General features: G+C 41.1%; 1 protein-coding gene across 1 annotated transcript in view; it reads left to right on the forward strand.

Moving 5' to 3' along the window:
• Positions 1 to 24,187, forward strand: part of CDC42BPG (CDC42 binding protein kinase gamma) — a 139,611-nt gene that overhangs the window by 71,431 nt on the left and 43,993 nt on the right. Inside the window, exons 4-10 of the mRNA XM_066582954.1 lie at positions 9,536 to 9,631; positions 11,891 to 12,039; positions 12,961 to 13,054; positions 16,150 to 16,350; positions 17,925 to 18,173; positions 18,578 to 18,657; positions 21,033 to 21,121. Of these exons, the coding sequence (XP_066439051.1) occupies positions 9,536 to 9,631; positions 11,891 to 12,039; positions 12,961 to 13,054; positions 16,150 to 16,350; positions 17,925 to 18,173; positions 18,578 to 18,657; positions 21,033 to 21,121 (958 nt within the window). The remainder of the gene's footprint in view (positions 1 to 9,535; positions 9,632 to 11,890; positions 12,040 to 12,960; positions 13,055 to 16,149; positions 16,351 to 17,924; positions 18,174 to 18,577; positions 18,658 to 21,032; positions 21,122 to 24,187) is intronic.

Raw genomic sequence — 24,187 nt, forward strand, 5'->3', positions numbered from 1 at the left:
TGCAGGTTGAACAGCTTCCATTGACTTCAATGGAAGCCGTCCACACAGAATTTGTGCTGGAATAGGACATGCTGCATTTTTCCCTCCGTGAGCAGAAAATCGCAATTGATTCCCACTCATGGGCATGGAAAAGCAATTTTCCATAGCATATCTATGGGCAGTATTTGCTGCAATGGTATTATTGTATCTGGACGCCACTGGAAGTTAGGGGTTTGACAGGGTTTCCATGGAGGAACACCCCTGTCACACCCCTAGCTCCCAATTGGTTCAATTCGGCAAGGTCCTGGAAGGTCTTAGCTGTAAATGCTTCTATGTTGCAGCTGTAACATGGAAGCATTTACAGGTAAATGCTTCTATGTTGCAGCTGTAACATGGAAGCATTTACAGGTAAAAAGCAAAACATACACTTGCCGGGGAACATATACTGGCAAGACTGTCTGCACCATGCTGTGGCTGTCACCCATCTTCCCCACTGCATCAGGTGCCCCAACGCCGCTCAGCTGCGCTCGCATGGCCCGTGTGCCGGGTCTGTTCTGTGGCTTCTCCCCCACTGCATCCACCTTTGCTCAGCAGCGCTGACCTGTGCAGAGCGCCGGTTCTGTCCCATGCCTTCTCCCCCACAGCATCAGGAGCCAGACGGCCGACAGCGGGGCAAGAGGTTAGAGACTGCAGCCAGCGGAGACAGTTACAGCGCGGCTGGTAAAGGGGACCGCAGGTGCTAGAGGCCGACAGCAGGGCATGAGGTGAGAGACTACAGTTGCAGAGACTGCAGCTGGCGTACAGCGGTGCAGGAGGTGAGAGACTACAGTGGAACACTGACAGCGGGACGGCTAAGGGAACATGGTAATGGGGAGATGGCGATGTTCACCAGCAGCAGCGGGGGAACGGCCGGGGAACACACAACGGCTGCGGGGAGCAAAGCTACCGGCTGGGGAGCCTGGGAGACTTACTGCAGCAGCAGGGAGGACAGCAGCAGCTGGGATAGGATTATGATAGTGGCGTTGCAGGACCTGCAGGGGAGCCATCTCTGCAGCCAGTAAGTTCTCTCCACCCCTACTTCATGGTGGTGTCAAGGTACAATAATACCTGCTGCGGCATCCGGAGGCAGACGCCCGCTCCGGATTCCGCAATGCAAAAATGTCTGTGTGCATTGGGCCTAACAGTGCTGTAACTGTGTAAACTCCTGGGATATATGTTACAATAGCTATTAAAAATAATTAACAAGGTATTTAATTTAATAATCTAGTGTGGTGCCCTGCTGAGGGAACGCCAACAGTAGTAACACCCCTGCTTGGGATGCTGCAGGGAAATGACTCGTTATCCAAGCATATGGCTGGAATTGGGAGGGTGTAGTGCGTGGACCTGTCATGGTGGCACTTACCAACTTCAGGTCATCCCAGAGGGAGTTACCGCAGCAAAGGATAGGGCCAGTAGTTCTCAGGCTGAGGGGAGTAGTAGTTGTCAGTTTCAGACGCCACTGTTCCACACACTGGCATTCATACATGGCGGATTAATAAACACTGGACAAGTGTGTCGTACCTCGTGTCCTCAGGAACGGTTAAGGCCGGTAAAACTTTACTTAGTTTAACTTTTCAAAACAGGTAATGACGGGTACATTCACAGCAGCAGTTACAGGTAGAAGCTCAGAGGTTCGGAGGCAAAAATACACAGGAACAATACGGCCCTATAGTCCACGTTCTCTATATGTCTCTGGTCCTGGACACCAAATATACTCCGGAGGAGGCAACAAGTCAAGATCCTCTCCACAGACACTCTGGCATCGTCTTAAAGATAAAAGCTTTGAGCAAGTTCTTCAGGGTCATGATCAGGATTCCATCAGGATATATCGAAAATGGAATGAAGGTATCAGGGAAAATGGAACGCTTCTCTGCTTGCAGACTACTGTTGGACAGTGATGAGAGATGCCTCAGAAAAGAAGTACAAGCAACTAGCAAAGAGAATCCATTCACGTGATTAAGCCCTTTTATTTGAAGTTAGTATATCTATAACACCAGTTAGGCCCACTAAACAAAATATAATCTCACATTAATTTCCTTAAAGGGGTTGTCCCGCGGCAGCAAGTGGGTCTATACACTTCTGTATGGCCATAATAATGCACTTTGTAATATACATTGTGCATTAATTATGAGCCATACAGAAGTTATAAAAAGTTTTTTACTTACCTGCTCCGTTGCTAGCGTCCTCGTCTCCATGGTTGCCGACTAATTTTCGCCCTCCGATGGCCAAATTAGCCGCGCTTGCGCAGTCCGGGTCTTCTGCAGTCTTCTATGGAGCCGCTCGTGCCAGAGAGCGGCTCCGTGTAGCTCCGCCCCGTCACGTGCCGATTCCAGCCAATCAGGAGGCTGGAATCGGCAATGGACCGCACAGAAGAGCTGCGGTCCACGGAGACAGAGGATCCCGGCGGCCATCTTCAGCGGTAAGTATTGAAGTCACCGGAGCGCGGGGATTAAGGTAAGCGCTCCGGTAAACTTTCTTTACTTCCCTGCATCGGGGTTGTCTCGCGCCGAACGGGGGGGGGGTTGAAAAAAAAACCCGTTTCGGCGCGGGACAACCCCTTTAATTTACCCCAAAATTAGGATAGTTTACTTATTTTGAGAAAAGAAAGAACCTCAAAGCATGATTTTAGTATTTTGATTCTGAACCCCAAATTAGGGTAGTTTAACTTTTTTGAGAAAGGAAAAAATTTCAAAGTGCATTTTCGTTTTCCAGTGTATCGTTTGTCGTTTAGTAGCTGTATGCATTTATAATGAACGAAAAGTCTTTCACTTCTCGTTCAGTCATTCACTTTCTGCATGCAGAAAACTGAACGATGTATCGTTTAGTCTAAGCAGAGAGTCGTTCATTTATGGACTGCCTGCTTACTGTAAATGGAGTCTTTCCAGGCATTTCCAGACTCCCGACAGACCGTCGATGTGAGGTATGACGAAAAAATACTATTATCTGTGCATGCAAAACAGACATTGTTTGAACGCAAACACTTTCCAATGATTAACTGCTTACAAGCCCATCATCTACCTTTCTGTTTTTCTCCAAATGATGGCCGAGTACCAAAGGTGTGCTGTATTCTGATTACATGCGTTGAAGTAAAACAAGGAAAAGGACGCATTCAGTTCTATGAAGAGACACACTTATGTAGATTATAGACCTGTTTGTGACTCATTCGCTTTACATCACGGTCTGTCCAAGTCAGCATAGTTCAGTCAACTATTTTTATGTTACTTGATGCAAGCCATTTCACAAGTTCTCAACACACATCAATGTTCGATGAATGTGTTGGTATAATTCATGAGCTAAGTGCAAAAGAAACTGGTAATGGGTGTTTAGAGGGACTTGTCAGTCCATTATGCTTCCCCATCGAAGGACAGCATGTGCTAATGACGGACACACTGATGGGCATTTGTGCAGTAGTGTAGAGAACTTACATAAACTTTCTTGCAGTGTGCAGCTAGTGCTGTCAGCAAGGTGTCTGATGATATTTATGATATAAATGCTCCCTCCCCTCAAACTGCTGATTGACTGATTTCTCCCTATTAATGTGCATAGGGGGGGGGGGGGGGGCTTTCAATAAATGACTGGAGGATGGTTGGAGCATGAATATCATAACAGACCTGACCTCTTCCTTTTTAAGCTTGCTAGTACCCAGTGGCAGGAGTGAGAATTTGGTATTGTTAATTTTCGGGTTCATAGTGCAGTTAGCATGTGTTAATATTAGGGAAGTGCCATACTGATTTTACAGATTGAGTGTAAACTAAATCTTTACTCATATTATTAGCAATGTAAGTGCAGAAGAACCTTAAGTATTGTTGCCTGAGGTTGGATTTGACATGTCCATAGTGCAGTATAATCAGAACAGTTCAGTGTGATAGCTGACCTTCCATTTCCCCCAGGTTATTGTCAAACTGGAATGCCAATCTGTGTCACCAGTCTATTCACGTCTGGGATATCTTCCAGAGATCAGACAAGTATAGACAGGAATCTCAACCCGTCTTGTACTTTGTAAGTGACTTAGAAGGCTGGTGAATGTATGAAGAATATACGAAGAATATTTTCTTTGTATTTAGTAGGCATTGCAAAATTTACCTGATGGTTTGTACAGATATTTATTCATAATGCGTATTTGTAATATCCTTCTGGAAATGTGATGACAAATTCGGTGAGTTTAAACTCTTTATATCCTTATGTGTTATACTTTTCTAAAGCACTTTTTGCCATTCTGAGAGTACGTCGTAATAAGTTTACATGCAGAAGACTGTAGGGGTTCAGGTTGGCGCATCAAGCTTTTTCACATATGAAATTGTAAGGCTGTAGTAGTACCATTGGATTAGCAATGTTTATGGTGTCATATCCATGATCTTGATCTATCAATCTAGACCACGAAGGTGCTCATACACCTTCAGTGACAGTGAATGAGCATTGTGTTGACAACTATTTCTCCCTTCTCTTCCAAAAATAATTGTGGGATGCAAGTGGGTTACTATGGCACCTGGAGGCCAGCATTGGCCTCTGTGTCAGTCAGATATGATGGCTTATTAGGCTCTGCCATAAGCAGGGTCGGTATTATTGTATCTTGACGCCACCAGGAAGTACTGGTGGAGACCAGACTGACGGGGGTGACTCCCCCTTTAGCTGATTGCTTGGTGAGATGACTCCCTTGTATGATTCTGCTGTCCGTGATGTGCATTACTACATTCACTAGCGTGCTAGGACCTTCAAGCACCTTTACTAATTCTGCCAATCTGAAGCTAGGAGTGTGACAGGGACGTTCTTCCTGTCAAACCCCTAGCTTCTGGTGGCGTCAAGGTACAATAATACCGGCAGGGTCTAACAGGCCGATTATAATACACTGCAATACTGAAGTATTGCGGTATATTTTAGGAACAGTTGTATTTTAATGAAGTTAAAGTCCCCTAGTGCTACCAAAATGAAAACGTGATAAGGGTTTAATAAAAATGGCAAAAGAGAAAAGCAAAAAGCATCTTCTTTCCTCTCATATTATTTAAAAATAAAATTACTTTGAACATCATAATTGGTGCATTTGTAACGACCCGCATAAAGTTGGCACATTACTTAAAATACACAATGAATGCTGTGGAAAGAAATAAATATAAAAAAACTTAGCTGATTTTGCATATCTTGCCTGGAATAGAAGGTGATCAAAAAATATGAATCACTGAATGGTATCACTTAAAAAGTACAGCTTGTCTTGCAGAAGAAAAACCCTCACACTGAAGCGGAACAAAAGATTTAGGAGTCTTTGTGATGATCCTTAAAGCTTCTATTATTAAGTGTTTCTTCTGCGCCAAAAAACAAAACAATCGCTAGAAATTTAGTCTTGATGCAATTCTGCTGACCCACAGATTTACGTTAACATGTTTTATGCCACACGATAAACGTTGTAAAAAAATAAATAATGCCACAGAATTGGAGATTTTATTAATCTTGCCTAGAGAAAAAAGTGTAACAAAAAGTGATTTAAAAATGTCAAATGTTCCTATAAAGTGAGATCAATGAAGACTGCAGCTAATTCTGCAAAAAAACAAGCTCTCGTGTAGACAGCTCCATCGATGCTATTCATCAAAAACGGCAAAACATAAACTTCACAATCTCACATTAAGGAGTATTTTTCGAAAATTGTTCCACAATTTTGTAGGCTCAGTTTTTCATAGATTGGTGAACTTCTGACAGTCTTTGCTTGTGAGGGACTCTGCCTCTCTAACATGCCCTCTTTATACACAGTCATGTGACTTGGTAGAAAATTGACCCTCAAGCAGTTTCTCATTAGTACGATTTTTTCAGCCTGTTAACCCTGTTCGAACTTTTCTGAGATGTGTTGCTGCCATCAGCTTCTAAAGGAGTTAATGTTTTTTTTAAATGAGTGAAAGGAAATAAAAAAAAAACTGATAGTAGGATGGCGCGACCTAATTTTAGGAAAATGTGCACATATTTAAATAAAAGTATTCTTTTATTTGAATAAAATCCAGCCCATTTTTTTCCCTTTGTTTGGCTGGTCAACCGATATTGGTTGCACAGTTACTGATTTGTCAGCACCTGGAATTTTGATGCACACATCTCCTTCTACCACACAAGACAGAACCACCTCTTGAAAGAAATGAAGAACAACACCCTGTTGTTTTTTCCTCACTGGAGTAGCTCCACCTCCTCCTCCTTTTCTACCACCACCTTTTTCCCTCTTATTTTTCCATTTCATAAAAAGAAAAAAAAAAAAATCTCACCTTCTGGAATGTGTTCTAGCGTGAATAAAATATGGTTAATATGAGATCTCCAAATCATTTCATTCTTATTTTCTTAACATTTTACACAGCGGTCCAATATTTTTGGAATTGGGGTTGTACATAAGACTCATTCACACTGGTGTTTACCTCTGTTCTGGTTTTCCATTTCTGTTCTATTTTTGGAACAGAGAGCTGGAACTAGCATGGAAGCAAACTGAAAGGTTTCTTAAAACCCCATTGAAATCATTGGGGGAAAAAACTGATCTGTTTAACTCTGTTATAGTTCTATGTCTCTGCTCCAAAAATGAAACCGAGATGGAAAGCCGGAATAGAGGCAAAGCAATAGAGTGAATGAGCCCTAAACAACATGGTACACCAAAATTTCGTTGACCCGAAGAATGTTATGATCTCATGGCATTCCTTGCGCAGAATCAATGCTAAAAAATCATTGAAAGAATTTTTGCTCCCTCCACAAGACTGTCGGAGCAGTCAAGCAGCTCCAACGGCCACTGCCTCTGCCCCTGTCAGTGACATGGCAGAAGGGGAGATTGTGACACGCTCTTTGGACGCCAGGTAAGAGCCATTGGGAGGATTGAGTTCCCTGCCACAAGCCACACCCCCCCCTTTTTCCCCCGTATTATAACAGCTAGGAGGAATTGCTGCTTTACAGAGGTTGTCAGACGCTGTGAGCACCAGAATAAGGAGGCCTTGCCTCATAGACAACATACATTAGTTAGAGCAGAAGAGAGGAATGGCACAATCGTAGTTCTGAGGGAACAGAGTGACGTAGTAAGAAAAACACAGTTAAAGTGGCGGAGGCTAGAAGAATGGCTTAAGCCGCATTTAGAAGATCTTGCCCATGTACCTATACTTTGTACTGGTCGGGGCACAGACAAATGTGCTGAGTAACCGGAGACCTAGAGACTGACAGGAGCTGAGCGATGGAGACAGCAGGCATTGTCAAGGTCTGTGCCGCAGTTACTGCTCAGACTAAGAGAAAGTAAAATGAATCACAGTAAGGCAAAAGATAAAAAAAAAGATGCTCCTGTGCTTTACAAAAGGAGAGAATTATTAAGCACAGGGGAGAGAGAGTGCTCCCATGGTCTGAGACAAAGCACAGAGAGAAGTGAGACTTTTGGTGATTGTGCATGCATGTTGACAACGGTCCACATTGGGGTGGGTCTGTCTGAAGTCAGTTGCAGTTAAGAGAAGATGGTCGTGACAAAGTGAGAGAGTGAAGTTGATGCTGAGCGAGTCCATTTCGAACACGAGAGGAGATGCTTTCATGCATTACTGGCACAATGCACTTTACAGCTGAGTAAGAAGATGCTCCTGCAGACTGGGAGAGAGAACAGTATGACTGATGAGGGGGTCTAACTGAAAGGTAGAGATGGCCAAGTCAAAAGCATGATGGAGAAAGCCAGTAAGCCAAAACCAAGAGAGACGGAATTACTGTTCCAGTAAAGCTGTATTCCAGCTAAAACTCAGATTTAAGAGACTGCATTGGCGGTATTGGGTTCATGTATGCTTAACTGTAGATGTGCAAAAAACTGCTTTTGAAGTCATTGGACAGCTACCGTACCAAGAAAACTGCAAACCAGAAACCAGCTCCTCTCTAGTCGTTCCCAAGCAAGGACTGGCTGGAAACCACAACTGGTGCACAGGAAAACTGGGCAAGTCCAGCGTTGGGTTAAAAACTTTTTCTCTTTAGTAAACCATCCAGACAGACATGGAGGAACAGGGAGATGGCACTTGCTCCCTGTTCCTCCATGTCTGTCTAGATTTGTGGCAGCTGAGCGCAGACCTTTGTGGGGAGACAGCGAGGAATAAGGTGGTTGTCAATGGTGGCTCTACTGACCCTTCCTGGAATATCAAGACGTGGCCTGGCCTGGCTGCGCTCAGTTGCAAAAGTAATAACAGTGGTGATGAATGCTGTAGTTTGAATGTTCATGTGACACCATTAGTGTTTTTTTTTTTTTTCTTTTTTTTTTTTTTTAGTGAAGCGTTCTGGTAGGGATGAAATAAAGAGTCTAAAGTAGATTTGATAAAGTAAACCAAAGGTACACAGTTTACTTAACACTTGGAAGATTAACAACAGTTCACACTTGCAGACTTCCAATTAGCATAGGCTTCAACAGTTTTGTTGTGAGTAGAAAATACACCTACCAACTCCTTAATTTCTCCTCTTTGCAGAAAAATGAGCCCTCCGGTCTAAGTTATTTGGGGGTTACTGGAGACGGGTAATTGAGGAAGAATTGAGGAAATCTGTCTAAATAATCCAGGCAAAGCTGGCCTCACACTTGATAATGGCCACTCTCCTATGATTTCCCAGGGGTCTGATCTGACTGTGATACCTTCTTCAGTAGGGATAAAAGACTCCTTTTCACTCTGACCTCCAGACCTTGACTTTCCTTACCGAGCTTGACCAAAATCCCTAAGGCCCGACTTCTCCTGACTTGAGCCTGGACTCCACTTCACTTCCAGACTACTTCCTCTGACTCCGACTCTGCTTCTTACTCAACTCCAACTCGACTCTCTAACACCCATACTCTGACTTTTTCTAGTTTCACCTACAACTATGGGGGGATCTGCGTAGTCAATCACAGGGCTGCTTAAAATGACTGACAAGACACACAGGGTTAGGGTGAGTTCTGCACAATCACAGACATTGTACTAACATTGACCCAGACAAAACCAAGACACATAACAACACAGTCTACCACATTTAACAGTACAAACACATATACACACGACAGGAGGTAGGTATTAAAGTGCTGAAGGGTGCCTACTTTGGGACACTACAGATCGTTTAATAAAGAAAAAAATGTTTTTTACCTAATGCCGGACATGCTCCGTTTTCCTGTGTACCAAGAATACTGCTAGAAAGAGGCTATGAGGGCAATTGCTTAAAAGCACATAATATTGTCTAATGATTGTCTATTGGTAACCAACATTTGCTATTATCGGAACATATATTTAAGTATAGTGTCTGAGTTTTTGAAGAATTCCTGAGTGATACTAATAGTTGGGGTTTAATAGAAGAACCTGTTAGTAAATTTGGCTATCTACCATGTTACTATGTGCTTTGTGTAGCCATGCAATTAAAAAGATGTTATGCAGTGTGTTATCCTCAGTGTGAACCTGGCCTAATTTTGAATACGGAAAAATTATTGGTCTATTTGATAACCCTTTTTAAAAAGTCTTTTTACACTTTGTGATATGTTAAAGATTTTTCAAGAGCTATAAAATATTGAATTGTTATTCTGTCCATCTTTTCTCAGACTGCTTGTTTTCGGGAAGAAAGGGATGTTTTGGTAAAAGCAGACACACACTGGATCCCCACGTTACATTATGCATTTCATGATGAGACCTACTTGGTAAGACACTGGGATAGTATCGGAGAAGGTATTTGTATACAGACAAGCCGCAAATAAAATATGAACCTCTACACTTCGTAACTTGACTGATTCTGCTGAATCCTGTCTTCACTATTTCTCGTCTACCGAGAGATAATTAGGACATAGAGAATAGTGAGATATAACTATATGTTTAATTGCTATGTCTGATTTAACTGGCATTAAAATGGAAATTAAAGCTGTGGACACCTTTTGGGGAAGACTTTTTTATTTTCACTTAAATGCATGTATTTTGGGCTGGCATCAAACAAACGAATTTGAGCGATAACCGTGTTGTGTAATTGCACAGAAATCACTTACTATTCGTTCACAGGTTTTTATATTGGCGCGCATGCAGTAGTTTACCCCACTATCGGCTCGTGTAAAAGGGCCGTAAACCATAATAGGAGGTATAACAAGAATATGCAGGAGAGAAAAGATGAGAGCTGAAACTAAGGCTGTGTTCACACGGAATGGATTTGCCGCAGAAATTCCGTGCGGCATTTCTGGGCAGCAAATCCACCCGCGGCTCCTAATCCCAGGATTGGCCAGCCATGTGGACGAGAGTTTACAAAAATCTCATCGGCACGGGGTGACCAATCCGTCGTGGTAAAGTCGGTCGGAACCAGCGATGCGGCACAGAATTGACAGCAGCATGTCAAATTTTTTATTTATTTATTTTTTTCTGTTGCAACCTCGCTCCTCTATATGGGGAGAGAAAGCCACAAAGGAATGCCAGCGGCTAAACCACTCCAAAACCTACGGTGAAATGCCACACGTTTTGAAGCTGCGGCCCTCCTGCGGAAATCTCGTGGCTTTTCAGTGCAGCCAAGCCATGGGATTTCCGTCCTGTGGGAACCCAGCCTTAAGGTGCATTTACACCACAAAGATGATTGCTCAAAAGTTGGCTTTTGAGCGATTATTTTGCATAAACTACTACTAATGTCTATTAGTACCAAGTAGCAGCCTATGAGCCACTGGGAGCTGTATTCAGGGAACAGACCACCTGCTGTTCCCTGATTACATTCTCTTTGTTCTGCGTCGGGGCTGACACTTGAGACAAAGCAATCAGCTGTTATCGGCGCTCCTCGGCAGAACACAACTCGCGGTCCTGCTTATCAGCTGTTCTCCCAAATGATGGTTTTCAGGCATAACTGAAATTTATCGTTCGTTCGAACAGTGAAAGATGGGCATGTTTACACACAATGATTATCGTTTAAAAGATGGCTTTTGAGCGAATTGTGAGCGATAATCATTGTGTGTAAAGCGCTGCGGAATAAGTTGGCGCTATACAAATAAAGATTATTATTAAATGGGCCTTAAGCTGTCCATCTAGACTCACTGATGGATCTCTTAGTGAAACTTTTTATGTGACTGCATTGTTTGTACATATAGTGATATATAGAAGCTGCAGAAGACAAATTGTACAACATTTTTAATGATACCCGACTGCAAAAATTGTCAGCCTAAAATACATGCATTTAAGTAAAAAGAAAGTTGCCTCCAATGGTGTTCATAGCCTTTAAAGCAGAGTTCCAGTTAATGCCTATCTCCAGTAGTCAGTCCCATGAGATGACTGGAGTTGCAGCGCACATGGTCGGCCATTGCTTCATTCACGTGGAGGGTCAAGGGACCCAAATCATGTGATCAGCGGTGAGATGCCACTGATCAGTTATCTCTCCTGTGGATAGAGAATAATTTTTAGGGCTCAATCACACATCCGTATTTCCATTGCTTATAATTAGGTTAATTTGAGTTTAATGGGTTCATTCACATATTCGTATTTTTCACGTAATTTGGTTGTGCAAAAAAAAATTTAAAATTAGCGGCATGTCCTATTTTGGTGCATATTATACTCCAAAATTGGCCATAGGAGTAAATTGCCGAGCACAAATATGCAGTGAATACACAAGAAAACCATGTAATTGTGCAGCAAATCAATGGATCCTTCTGCAGATTTCTTATTTTGCACCATAAATACGCTGCATATTTACGTGCACAAAAAATTTGCAGGAAGGGCCAAATTATGCAGGGTGGTGCGGGTTTCAGTTACATAAATATGCTGTGCATTTCTGTGACCCAAACACATGTGGCTGGCCCTGTGAATAAACCCTTAATCTGGGAAAACCTCCTTAAAGAATGTCAGACTTTTCTTTTTTTTTTTTTTTTTTGTCACAATAAATATTTTTGAAAACTGACAAACCATATGGATGTATAAAACGTTTGTTTTTTGTTTTTAAGTATCTGGTGATGGATTACTATGTTGGGGGAGATTTGTTAACTCTTCTTAGCAAGTTTGAGGACCGACTACCAGAGGAAATGGCTCGATTTTACTTGGCTGAAATGGTATTAGCAATAGATTCAGTGCATCAACTGAGCTATGTTCACAGGTAAGACATGCTCCCAGTGTCAACTTGAGTTGATACAAAGCTCTGTTTAAGTTTATCATTCACCGTAACCTGTATGCTAAGTGTCTAATATATACATGTTTTAGCCTGATGTGATGTGGTTTGTTATCAAAACAATTCTGCCCTCATGTGTATGCACTATGTAACTATACACTATGCCTCGTCATCACCATAGCATCTACAGGGTAGACCACAGAAAAATAGCCCGGTACCACACTTTCATGAAAGCTGCCTAAAAGAAAATCTTTATTACCCATAGCAGCCAATCACAGCACAGCTGTAATGTGATTGGTCACTATGGATAACCTAGATTTTCTTTTAGACTGCTTACATATGATTTGGTGCCAGCATAATTTTCTGTGGCCCATCCTGTGCAACAAACGTTAATGGAATGTTGTTTACCAGACAGTATTTTAATTATAAGTATAAGTGCTTAGTATAAAAAAGTCTGAGGAGACTTTTGAAAGATTCCATTAGTATCTCCAAAAGTAGGTCAATGGAGCAATGCGCAAACTGACTTCCACGTTGGTTTGTCCTGAGTATTTAGTGTATTCGAAATAGCTGATGCCTTTGCATTCTAATTAATATTCCTAATTCCATTGACTACATTTCCTGAACATAACTAGAGGTGACAGTCACCATCTGGGTTGGGCTTTCCACAAGTATTCTATATCCATGGTCTACCAATTTTCTGTTTTCCCCCCTCTCATTTGGGATCTAATCTATGATAGGATAGCTATGGAGTTCATCCATTGATTGACTACATTTGGTCATACAAATCTTGAAAGGGGTTTACTTGTTTAATACGTCTCCGGGTGTTGAAACAAGTCATACCAAGCAAGCATGTTTATGAAGTTGAACAATGGTACATGTATGATTCTGATGTCTCTTTTATCCCCACAGAGATATAAAGCCAGATAACATTCTCATTGACCTGAAAGGCCACATCCGACTTGCTGACTTTGGGTCTTGTTTGAAAATGCGGCCCGATGGCATGGTACTGTAACTTTACTGACTGCTTTTATGTCCAACAAGAATGTCAATTCAGATTGTGATGTAGCATCTATAGAAATGATTAAAAATTACAATCTGTTCGTCATTCTTCCGTTAATAAAGTTTTATCACTCTATAGGATTTTATTATTTAAAGGGAAAAAAAATATTCACATTAAAACACATGGAGGTGTTCATTATCCTCAGACTGTGGTGCAGTACAGATAAAAGGCAAACAGAAAATATTAATTGTTCCCACTGAAAGTACCGTATTTTTCGCTTTATAAGACGCACTTTTTCCGCCTCAAAAGCGGGGGCAAAAAGTTCCTGCGTCTTATAAAGCGAATGTGCCGAAAATTCGTTCCGATCGCCGTTTTTAACGCGATCGCGAATTTAACGCGTGGCCGTGATTAATTTAGCGCGATTGCGCGTTAAATTGGCGATCGCACGAACAAATCTGCGATCAGTTAGAAGCTTTCTCTCCTGTCAAAAAACAAAAATCATTACTCACCTCCCCGGCATTCTGCGGCGCTGCTGCAGGCTGTCGCTTCCTCCTCATCCCCGGCAGAGCATTGCTTTCTGGACGCGGGGCTTGAAATCCCTGCCTCCAGAAAGCTAATGCTGTGATTGGTTGACAGCGTGTGTTAGCTAATCACAGCCATTCAATGACATCATTGAATGACTGTGATTGGCTAATACACGTGCGCCTTCAGCCAATCACAGCCATTCAATGATGTCATTGAATGGCTGTGATTGGCTAACACATGCCGTCAGCCAATCACAGCCATTCAATGACATCGAATGGCTGTGATTGGCTGAAGGCGCATGTGTATTAGCCAATCACAGCCATTCAATGATGTCATTGAATGGCTGTGATTGGCTGACGGCATGTGTTAGCTAATCACAGTATTAGCTTTCTGGAGGCGGGGATTTCAAGCCCTGCGTCCAGAAAGCAATGCTCTGCCGGGGACCAGGAGGGAGCGACAGCCTGCAGCAGCGCCGCAGAATTCCGGGGGAAGTGAGTAATGATTTTTTTCCCCTATTTTCCCCACTCTAAAACGGGGGTGTGTCTTATAGACCGGTGCGTCTTATAAGGTGAAAAATACGGTACATAAACAACGTAGAATGAACTTCTCATGAGCATATTGGATCATGTAGATCAAAGAGTTCGTAATAAATATTGCTTTCCAGATTTAAATGATCAAGGTAGTCCCATCATGTAGACATTCGCCAGTAAACCGTCATGTATTCAGGGGGTTCAGAAGATAATTAGGAATTAAACAGAACGGGAAAATAAATAGAAAAGTTATGTTCTGGATTAGTAAGGAGTGACCGCTACGTTTTCTGATGAAAATGCAAAGTATTGATTACCCATGCTTCTTTTTTTTTTTTTTCCAAACCTTTTTTTATTTAACATTTTTGCAAATATTTTCCATTACCATTCAAAAAGAGAGAGAAATAATCTTAATAAAATAATACAGAAACAAATCATTTTGGAAAGATACAATGATATATCAAACATATTGATCTCCTGTGCCTCTTTCCTGCCAAAGTTTACTCGATATTTTCAATCCTCCTATTATCTTTGTATAAATCTGAGTTTCAAATTAAACAGAAATAAAACATAATAAAATGTAAAAGAAAAGGAAATAACCAGCAGGGGGTACTTTCAATATTTCTGTCCTCCTCTCCTCCTGCTGTCCCCGTCCAGACCCTATCCTATGTTTCATGTTCTGGTCCGGTCCGTCCCTTTATCATGCCTTCTGCTGATTTTCAGTCTTCCCAAAGAGTCTCTAGCCTCCTCTTTTAAGTTACCCAGTTGTATACTGAAAGGGCGTCACTATCTTTCTAATTTCTTGGTTGGTGTAGTGTGACTAGAGGAAGATCTGCCATTTTTTTAAAAATGTTTTAGCTGCCTTCTCTTTTTGTCTCTCTGTCCCCACTCGTTCCATGCCTAATAGGTGTTTAAGTTGGGCTACCAGCGCTGTCATTCTTAGGATTGTTTGCAGGAGCCAATGCTTGATCCACGCTTCTCTTTTAAATAAGGAAGTGTAATATGGAACTTGGCAAACGCAAGGCTATGCTGGCTATATAACACTCTCTGGTGACAAGATTGCATACAGGCACAACTGCTTCTTACTTGACTAGGGGAACCAACATGCAGCCAAAACCTTTTTAGAGCAGTTGACCTAAGCAAAAACTATTTATTTTGGAGGACTGAAGTAATTAAAGTAAACACATGAACACCAAGGTGGGATGCCACTGGGGGTCAGTCACAGCATTTGTTGGATATCTTTGCATAACTATAAACTTTGAGAATAACTTTTATGTTAAACAGCCAGTAACCTAACTGAAATTCCTGCACCCCCCACCCTTAAAGACCCAAGACTATTTAATGCTCCTGGTTACTAACTCGAACTATTACTCCCGATTATGAAATTCCAGAACTGCTGGCTAAAATGCCTGTTGTTCCACTAGGCTTGCACGCTGCCATTTATGCCTTTTGGCAGTTGGGTGCTTCCATCCAGTGTTAAAGATATAGAGCTAGATGTATGTGACTGACAATTGCATATTCCATCTTCCCTGACAGAGTCACAAATATTTAATGGCGGCTCAATGGGTGCCTCCTGCATCAGCCTCAGTTGTAGTAGACCCTGACCCACCTGACAATGCCTATTCTATTGTCTACTGATCAGTGGAAACTTTAGCAATGAGACAATGTTTTTTTTTAATACTACAGTCAGTGTCCGAAAACTATTTGGCATCACTTCCTCCTATTCTTTGTGATCATAGATTTGGGCATAAGTTCTCCTACTGAGCACACCAGGGAAAGTTGTTCTATAACCCCTGGAAGAGTGCTGCAGAGCATGTTGCTCTGTGCATTTACATGAATAGGAAAAGGCTATTTTAGTCCAGATAAGAGGACAAGTATGCGCCCTTATAATTATTGCCTCGAGTTTGTGCGTCATAATGAAAGATGGTATATACCAAAAGTTTTAGAATTTTCCAACTGTGTGTTCTGTGCAAAATTCTGATCCCTGCAGACCCTTTATAAGTCTTTTCTTTTTTTCTCTCTCCCTTTCTTTTTTTATTCTTCCAGGTGGAGTCATCAGTTGCTGTTGGCACCCCAGATTACATTTCACCAGAAATTCTCCAAGCCATGGAAGATGGCAAGGGAAAGTATGGGACAGAATGTGACTGGTGGTCACTTGGAGTCTCCATGTATGAGATTCTCTTTGGGGAGACTCCTTTCTATGCAGAATCACTTGTAGAAACGTATGGAAAAATAATGAATCATGAGGTAATGTAAATATTCATATGATCTTCTCACGTACCAATAAAGAATTGTTGTTTTTTTGTTTGTTTTAATGCAAATTTTTAAAAATGCTACTGCATAGTCGCAATTTTCCCAGATTTTCCTAGGATTTTGTTATATATAGATTGCTAAAGTATACTCCTCATTTCAAGTGATTATTCAGAATAAGCTGCACGTATAGATGAGAAAAAACACAATTTATGTACATGATATATTTTTTGTAGTTTTCCCCTCTGTAGACTCAATCTCTACTTCAGTTTTACCTGAGTTAGTGGATGGATGCTAGCTGATATGATATTCCCAATACACTGCACACAGAGGAGAGCCTGTACCTTATCTACGTCTATCAAATAGAAACCAGCAGCAGGCAGTATGGAGGGCATTATAAAAAAAAATTACTGAGCAGTGTAGATGTAATTCTAGTAGCTGTGAAACAGTAAATCATTTACTAATAGCTGCAGCACCAGGTCCATGTTCCCTTGCTTCTCTCCCACTTGGCTCCTACTCCCCTCCTCTCCATAGATTAGTATGAACAGCATGTAATCTAATCAGACAGTCTGTCTTTGGAGACTAAGACAAATTTAGCAGCAAGTTAACAGTGAGTGAACAAGAGGGAGAAAGAAAAGAAGACTGATAAGTTGAGAAATAAACATTTTTCATGGTTAATATATATTTCAGTTTCTTTTATTTCTTTTTTTTTTTTTTTTTTTTTTATTCTATTGACTTACGCAAAGTTTGTTGGAAAGTCCAGTGATCATTTAAGCACAATTAACACCTTATGGTTTATTTACTATGTTTCACAACTTAAAGAAAGTATGTGTATGTAGATTCAAGAGACTAGCACTGCTTCTTTCTTGCAATATTGATACCACTAATTCACAATGTAATACGTTATTCTAAAAATGTGGCTATCTGCAGTAGATTGTAAACAGCAGTACCAAAAAATATCAAAAATTTACTCGAGATTGCCATTTCCAGGGGTAGTTGGATTCCCAAGCACATCAGAAAATTCAGTCCACAAGAGTGGCTTTTTTTATTTATTTTTTTTAAACTGACCTCTGAATTTTATTCTACTTCAAGAGTTGGTGCAAATGATCAAGTAGAAAAAATGTGAGCAAAAGTCCTATAACTGTCCAACACTAACCAGACATACAATATTCTTAACTGCCATACAAACGCAATGCCATACAGATTGCTTACCCCCCAGCAAGTGTCAGCATGGCTACCACAGGCTTGAATCGCCTGTTGGAATCCAGGCTGGAGGCACCTTGTGCATGAGCTTAGCTCTTCCCTTATTTTAGGGATAGTATAGGTGGCTCGTAATTGGGTTTATTGCTTAACCCAAACTCTAGACTGTGGTGTTGGAGTGGGAGTCTGCCTGTCTACTCACTACAACATCCAGACCCTTTACTAGGTTTTCAGTAAAACCTATCATACTTCAAATAAACCCTAACACACAGACACCTTGAATGATTTTATTTTTTTGTATGCATTTTTTGTTTCTGCATGGTATTTTTCCCTTCAGATATCTTGTCTAATTGCTTATATCATTGGTGCAGGAGCATCTGCAGTTCCCAACTGACATTACAGATGTATCTGATCATGCAAAGGATCTTATTAGCCGCCTTATTTGCCGACAAGAAAATAGACTTGGAAGAGGTGGTGTTAAGGACTTCAAGAAACATCCATTCTTTAGTGGAATAGACTGGGATAACCTACATACAGCTACCCCGCCTTACATCCCGGAGGTGGACAGTCCAGCAGACACCTCCAATTTTGATGTGGATGATGAGTCTTTGAAACATTCGGTAGGTGATGGTCCAATCTCTAAAATGCAACGCTACTTAAGTTTTGAAAATTCTGGTATAACTACAGTTAATCCCACTAGCCATTTTCACTGTGTCACGCTCAAAGTCCTATGATACAGAGTGGTGTTTGATGAGGTCCTTGCACCGTAGAGTTGCTTTAGCCATCCCTCTGTGCTGTAATAGTAGATATCCTGTGTCAAAGACTCTATTTTTGACCCTACAAAGCCTCTAGGAGAAAGATGATCACAGCGTTCAAACTTTATTTTTCCACAGGTGATTAATTTACTTGATGGCTATAAATGTTTCATTCAAATAGACCTTATTTGTAAAGTTTTTTTTGTTCTTTGCTAGTTTTGTAATTTTACTTTTACTTCTAATTTATAGTATGTTTGTTTTAATTCCAGGAAACCTTGCCTCCAAATAATCACAATGGTTTTGCAGCGCATCTCCTTCCATTTGTGGGATTTACATTCACATCCAGCTGGTAAGCATATTAAAGTCTCAGCTAGCTGCTGTATTTTTAAGTGGATTAAACCTTGAAGTTTATTTCTTCTGGTATTTTGTGCTGGATCTGCAACGGAACCTCCGACTGGAGGTTTCAATGCAGATATGAACCCACCCTGACAGATTTACTATTTTATTAGTTTTCCATTTATTATTTTTGTTCTTTTGTGAGTGGGTTATGCTTACAGGTGGCTCAAGAATACCTTAATACACCCCTCACCTCCTAATTAAAGCATGAATACCTAATTCAGGTGTTTGGACACTTATGGTTAAGTAGCATCAAGTATGTACACAAGCCATAATTTAAAATCAAATAAAGCCATAATATGTAGTAGACAGGATTAGTAAATCTGTCCCATTTGACTTTTCAGACTAGATCACATAAGGAACATGATCTAGGGCACTAAGCATTGTGAGTTTTTAAAGGGAACATCTCACCAGGTATGAGCACCATAAACTAAGGTTTCCTAGAGTCTGGGAAGGTATTTCTTATACTTGCCCAGCTCCTTGATCCATTATTGTGACTCCCCAAAAGTCTGTGTGCGGACTGTGTAGGCAGACCGAATGTTGCATTGATTGATGTGGCAGTGAGCGCACACAGCATGCAGCTTTTGGTCCGGCTACGCAGTCTGCGTGTGGACTTTTGGGGTGACAACGCTGGATTGGGGAGCCTGGTAAGTATAAGAAATATCTCCCTGGATTCCAGGGAACGTGGTGTATGAGCACCATAACTTAGTTTATGGTGCTCATACCTGGTGATGGGTTCCCTTTAAAGACTTATGACACTGCATGTACTCAAGGTTAACTAAAGGTAGAGAGGGTCATAATCGTGGTTGGATAAGCCTCTGTTCACATTAAAGCCTACCTGTACGTTAATATGTTCAATTTTAAAGATGGTAAATGTTGTAGGTCTGCTTCAATTAAGCTCTGTTCTATCATTGGCCTTTTACATTTATTCAGCAGAATAGCAGTTAGTTGTATTTTAAATGGCAAATAAAATAAGAAAACCATTCAAGCATACTAACACTTCCAGGTGACCTCTCAGAGTAAGCTGTCATGTGCGTACACGAGAAGCAGTATTTATGGCCGTTATATGACTTGTATTCTGCATTTTCATCAGTTTTCCCCCTCTGCAGTGTCTATCACTAATTTTCAGTCTTCCTTGAGTTGGTGGGTGGTGACCAGCTGCTGTGATATCACTGCATGTATACTAGCGCAGAATCTATTCTTTTTGTATCTCTCTAGCACACTCTTAAAAGTAACACCATCAGGTAGGGCAGTGTACAGCAGTACTTAACAGTTTAGAGGGGATTCCAGTAGCTTTGACACAGTAAACACTATTTACTGCTTCAATCTCCCTCCACAGCAGCTTTCTCCCTCCTCCTCTCAATAAAATTCTTTTGACAGCATGAAACAATGCATGTTCCACTTTTTGTTCTGCCTTGGTGTCTCTGTTAGTAGATATAGGTTTCAGTTAACAGGCCATGTACAGCCAAGTTAGAAGGATGGGAGATCCCAGCACTTTAGGGTGATTTTTCAGCACAAAACATAATTTAAGGTAAATAAAGTCGTTTGCTAGTTATCATAGTGCAGTGCCCAGTGGTATAAAACTACATATGGGAAATGGTGCTGAACTATTGGTAAACTACATGGGAAATAGTGCTGAAAATACAGTTGGCTTTATTTTGTTCAGATTCTCCTGCCAAAATAGCTTCCTTTCCACACGGCATGCAAGTTCCTGGTAAACAGTGTCCAGTGAGCAGCTTACCTCTCCCACTTGTCTGAGTTCTCTCCTTCCCTTTTAATAAAATCATTTTGATGGTCTTCTCCAGCTCAGGCAGCCAGAGATTCCCTGTGTTCCTGAACTTCTGTGCCACGCAGAGGATGGTACATGTCATCATTGATAACATGCGCGAGCAAGTATATAACTGCGCATGCACCGTCCTCTGTGCAGCACAGAAGATTTGAAGAATTAAATCAAGATAATGGGTCTGTTTTACTAAAAGAAGGTAGGGAGAGAGTTTGGGCGAGTAGAAGAGGTGAACTGTCCATCAGACGGTTTACCAGGCATTTGCATACCATACAAAAAAGAAGAGATTTCGGCACTGGAGGATTGGATCAGCAAAATTAAGGTACTGTAATTTCCACCACTGTATCCCACATTTCATGGTGTCAGTAGGTTATACTCTGATAAGTCAGGTGATAGAGGTCCTTCAAAGTTGGTACAGTACAGCACATGTGAATTTAATATGATCCAGACAATGGAAAACAAAATGCTTTTTGTTTGTTTTTCCTTGTAATACCTTATTATATTGTTCTTGTGAAATATTAACTGTTCATACTGTATAAATGTAGCCCATTTTCGGACAAAGGCACAATGGTTAACTGCTTGGTCGGTAATAGTGTGGGAACCAGACTAGGGCAAGAAAGAGACTCATTTCAAGGTAAGTCTTTCCAGAGTTCATTTTAATTTTGAATATAAAATGTTGTATGTATGCACTTTTTTTTTTTTTTATTAAATATAAATGCTTATTCTCATAAAAATATATCAAGCTAGACGTATCCTGACCCACACTGACTGAAGAACAATGTATAGCACTAAATTCACCTGTGTCCCAATTGGAAATTTAAGAATGTATCAAAAATCTGGGAAATAATAAAGCTCCGGGACCAGACGGGAATACAGGTGAATTCCTTATAATATTAAAAGACCAGACTGCTCCATTACTTGAGATTCTATTTGACGGATATATGCGAGACAGCCCAATCCCCTCGGATATAAATATAGCACATATTAAACTGCTACCCAAGCCTGGAAAGGGCCCTTCTGACACTAAATCATATAGACCAATTTCCCTAATCAACACTGTTTTAAAACTGATCGCCAAAATTATGGCAGATCGTCTAGCCACCATCATGCCCCACATAATTTCCCCAATGCAGACAGGTTTTACAAAAGGAAGCTCGGCCATTATAAATATACGGGAGATCTTGACAGTCCTCTGATATTAAGTTACACCCGGCGGTTCATCCCTCCCCGGCCCTTTTCACGATAAATGTGCAGAAGGCATTTGTTAATGTCTCGTGGTCCTAGCTGAAGGAGGTGATGAAAGAAAGGGCTTCAAAGATGAACATCTTAGATGAATGGCTGAGATTGAGGATATTGTATTTTCTGCCCAGTTGAAAATGATATGAGCTAGATCTTGTAGATGGGGTTGTCTGGTGCCACCCTTATGGTGCATAAGGGAAATAGCAGTCATGTTATCTAAAAGAAACCTTTCACATGTCTACCCTATACTAGTTGTTCTGCTTGTTTAAGAGTTTCCTTGAAGAACAGGATCTAAGCTGTACTGCCCACTGACCCTGAAAGGAAACCTCTGTAGCTTTGGCACCCCAACCTGTAACGCTTGTTTCCATAGTTACCAAGACTGAGGGAAATGGAAACCACTGAACCCCTTTTCTTAAATGTTCTAGTTCTAACCAGCAAGAAAGGGACTTTTTTTTTTTTTTTTGAGCTCGCAGACATAATTTCATTTTCTTATTTAAAGAAAAGTTACTTTCATCTCAGGATGGTAGAATTAGATTTTGCAGGAGTCTATGGCCCCCTGTCCACGGCAGTGATTTTGCCGGCGATAAGCCACCGGCGAATCATGCCGTCTGAAGCTTTCCATAGCATTGCTATGGAAAGCACCAGTCCCCTGTCCACGAGCGGGGAATCATTGCGATTCTTCACTGGCAGCCGGCAATTTGCAGCATTCTGGAATTGCCCCAATTCTCCGTGGTCAGCCTATCTATCAGATTAGGCTGACCGTGGAGATACGTAAGCGGCTCCGCTGTGGGATACCACAACGCCCATGTACAGGGGGCCTAAAGCAGATCTGAGCCCAAGCCACCATCTGGATACAGAAAGTAATTAATCCTAACATACTCATTGCCTCTCTCAGGGAGCAAGTACTTTTTGTTAAAAGGTAAATAAAGGTTGAATGAGTCTTTTTGTCCTGCTGGAGAAATGACTGACCAGCCTCGAAAGGACCACCAAAAAAGATTTTTTTTTTTTTACCTGGGACTAGGTCAGATTTTTGAAAATGTAATAATCCAACCTAAATGGGACAGCAAGTCTAACACCTATTTCAGATGTGTATGCATTATTTCCAATGAGCTAGCAATGATAAGAAAATTGTCTAGGTAAAGAATATTTATTCCACCTTTTCTGACGTAAGCTACCATATCCACCACCAACTTTATGGCCCTTTTACATGGGCTGAGTGTTTTTTAAACTGCTGCACAAGCACTGACGTCACCACTAAGGTCGTCAGCGCTCGTGCAAAGAGTTTACGCAGAAGGACTCTCCACTGGATCACGGGCTGCTTGTCCGCTTCTCGCTCAGGGCTTCACCTCCTATGTGAAGCACTGAGCAGGGAGCATTTAAACAGGACAAGAAGCCAGCAATGTTTTTTTAAGTTGACTGAAAAGTCAGCTTAACAAGCCGCGAATGACAAGCGAGTGATTTTTTTTTTTTGTCTTAACACTGAGCGATTTATTGCTCAAATTATTCATTATAATCGTTACGTATAAATGGGCCTTTAGTAAATAATCTAGTAGCCGAAGTAATGCCAAAAGGCCGACAGATAAATTGGAGGTGTGAGATCTTGGAATTCTTTACAATAGCAAATCTAAGATATTTTTGGTAAATGAGATTATTAGAATATGATAATAAATATGTTTAAGATCTATAGTGCACATTACAGAGCTCTGTGCTATTAGGGAACTGTTAGTCTAATAGTCTCCATTTAGAATCTGAAGTTCGAAATCTACTTATTTAACATCTTTAAATTAATAATGGTTCTATAAGAACAATCCAGTTTCCTCACCAGAAATAACTTAGAATAATGACCTAGCCCTTGTTGACTTTTAGGTACAGGAGTAATAGGTCTCAATTGATCTTTTATACATTTTTTGGGAGAAAAGGTGACTGTTGAGGTGTTATACAGAACCTTTTATGGGGAAGAGGGGAAAATTCTATTTTATATCCTGAACAACTGTCTGCAAGACCCATGGATTGTTTACCTGTTTCCAGCATTCTTGATATCTGGAAAGCCTTCACCGACCTTGCCCACTGGACTCGTCTCATTGTTTTGAGTCTGGCTGTCTTGAGTTAAGGAGAAGGTTTATACCCTTTCCGGAAATAGTTACCCTTAGAGAGGATTTACATTTGCTCCTCTGTTCTCTGGGCTGAAACCTAGGCTTTCGAAAGGAGGGATCCTTTTTGGGTTGTTTATCCTCAGGAAAGACTTTTTACAAAATCCTATTGAGCTGTGTACCAAAAACCTATATTCTTCCTAGAAGGAAATTGAACACAGCTTCTTCTTAGACACTGCGTATCCCCAACCAGGACTTTAGGAGTGCTCTCCTAGCAGATTTACGAAGAACAGCACTTTGTGCTCCAAACCTGACCCATTCTGTGGAGATAACAGTCAAGAATCCTGTAGCCATGGTTTGGTGAGGTATGC

This window comes from Eleutherodactylus coqui, chromosome 11 (genome assembly GCF_035609145.1).
Source record: "Eleutherodactylus coqui strain aEleCoq1 chromosome 11, aEleCoq1.hap1, whole genome shotgun sequence".
Lineage (NCBI taxonomy): Eukaryota > Metazoa > Chordata > Amphibia > Anura > Eleutherodactylidae > Eleutherodactylus > Eleutherodactylus coqui.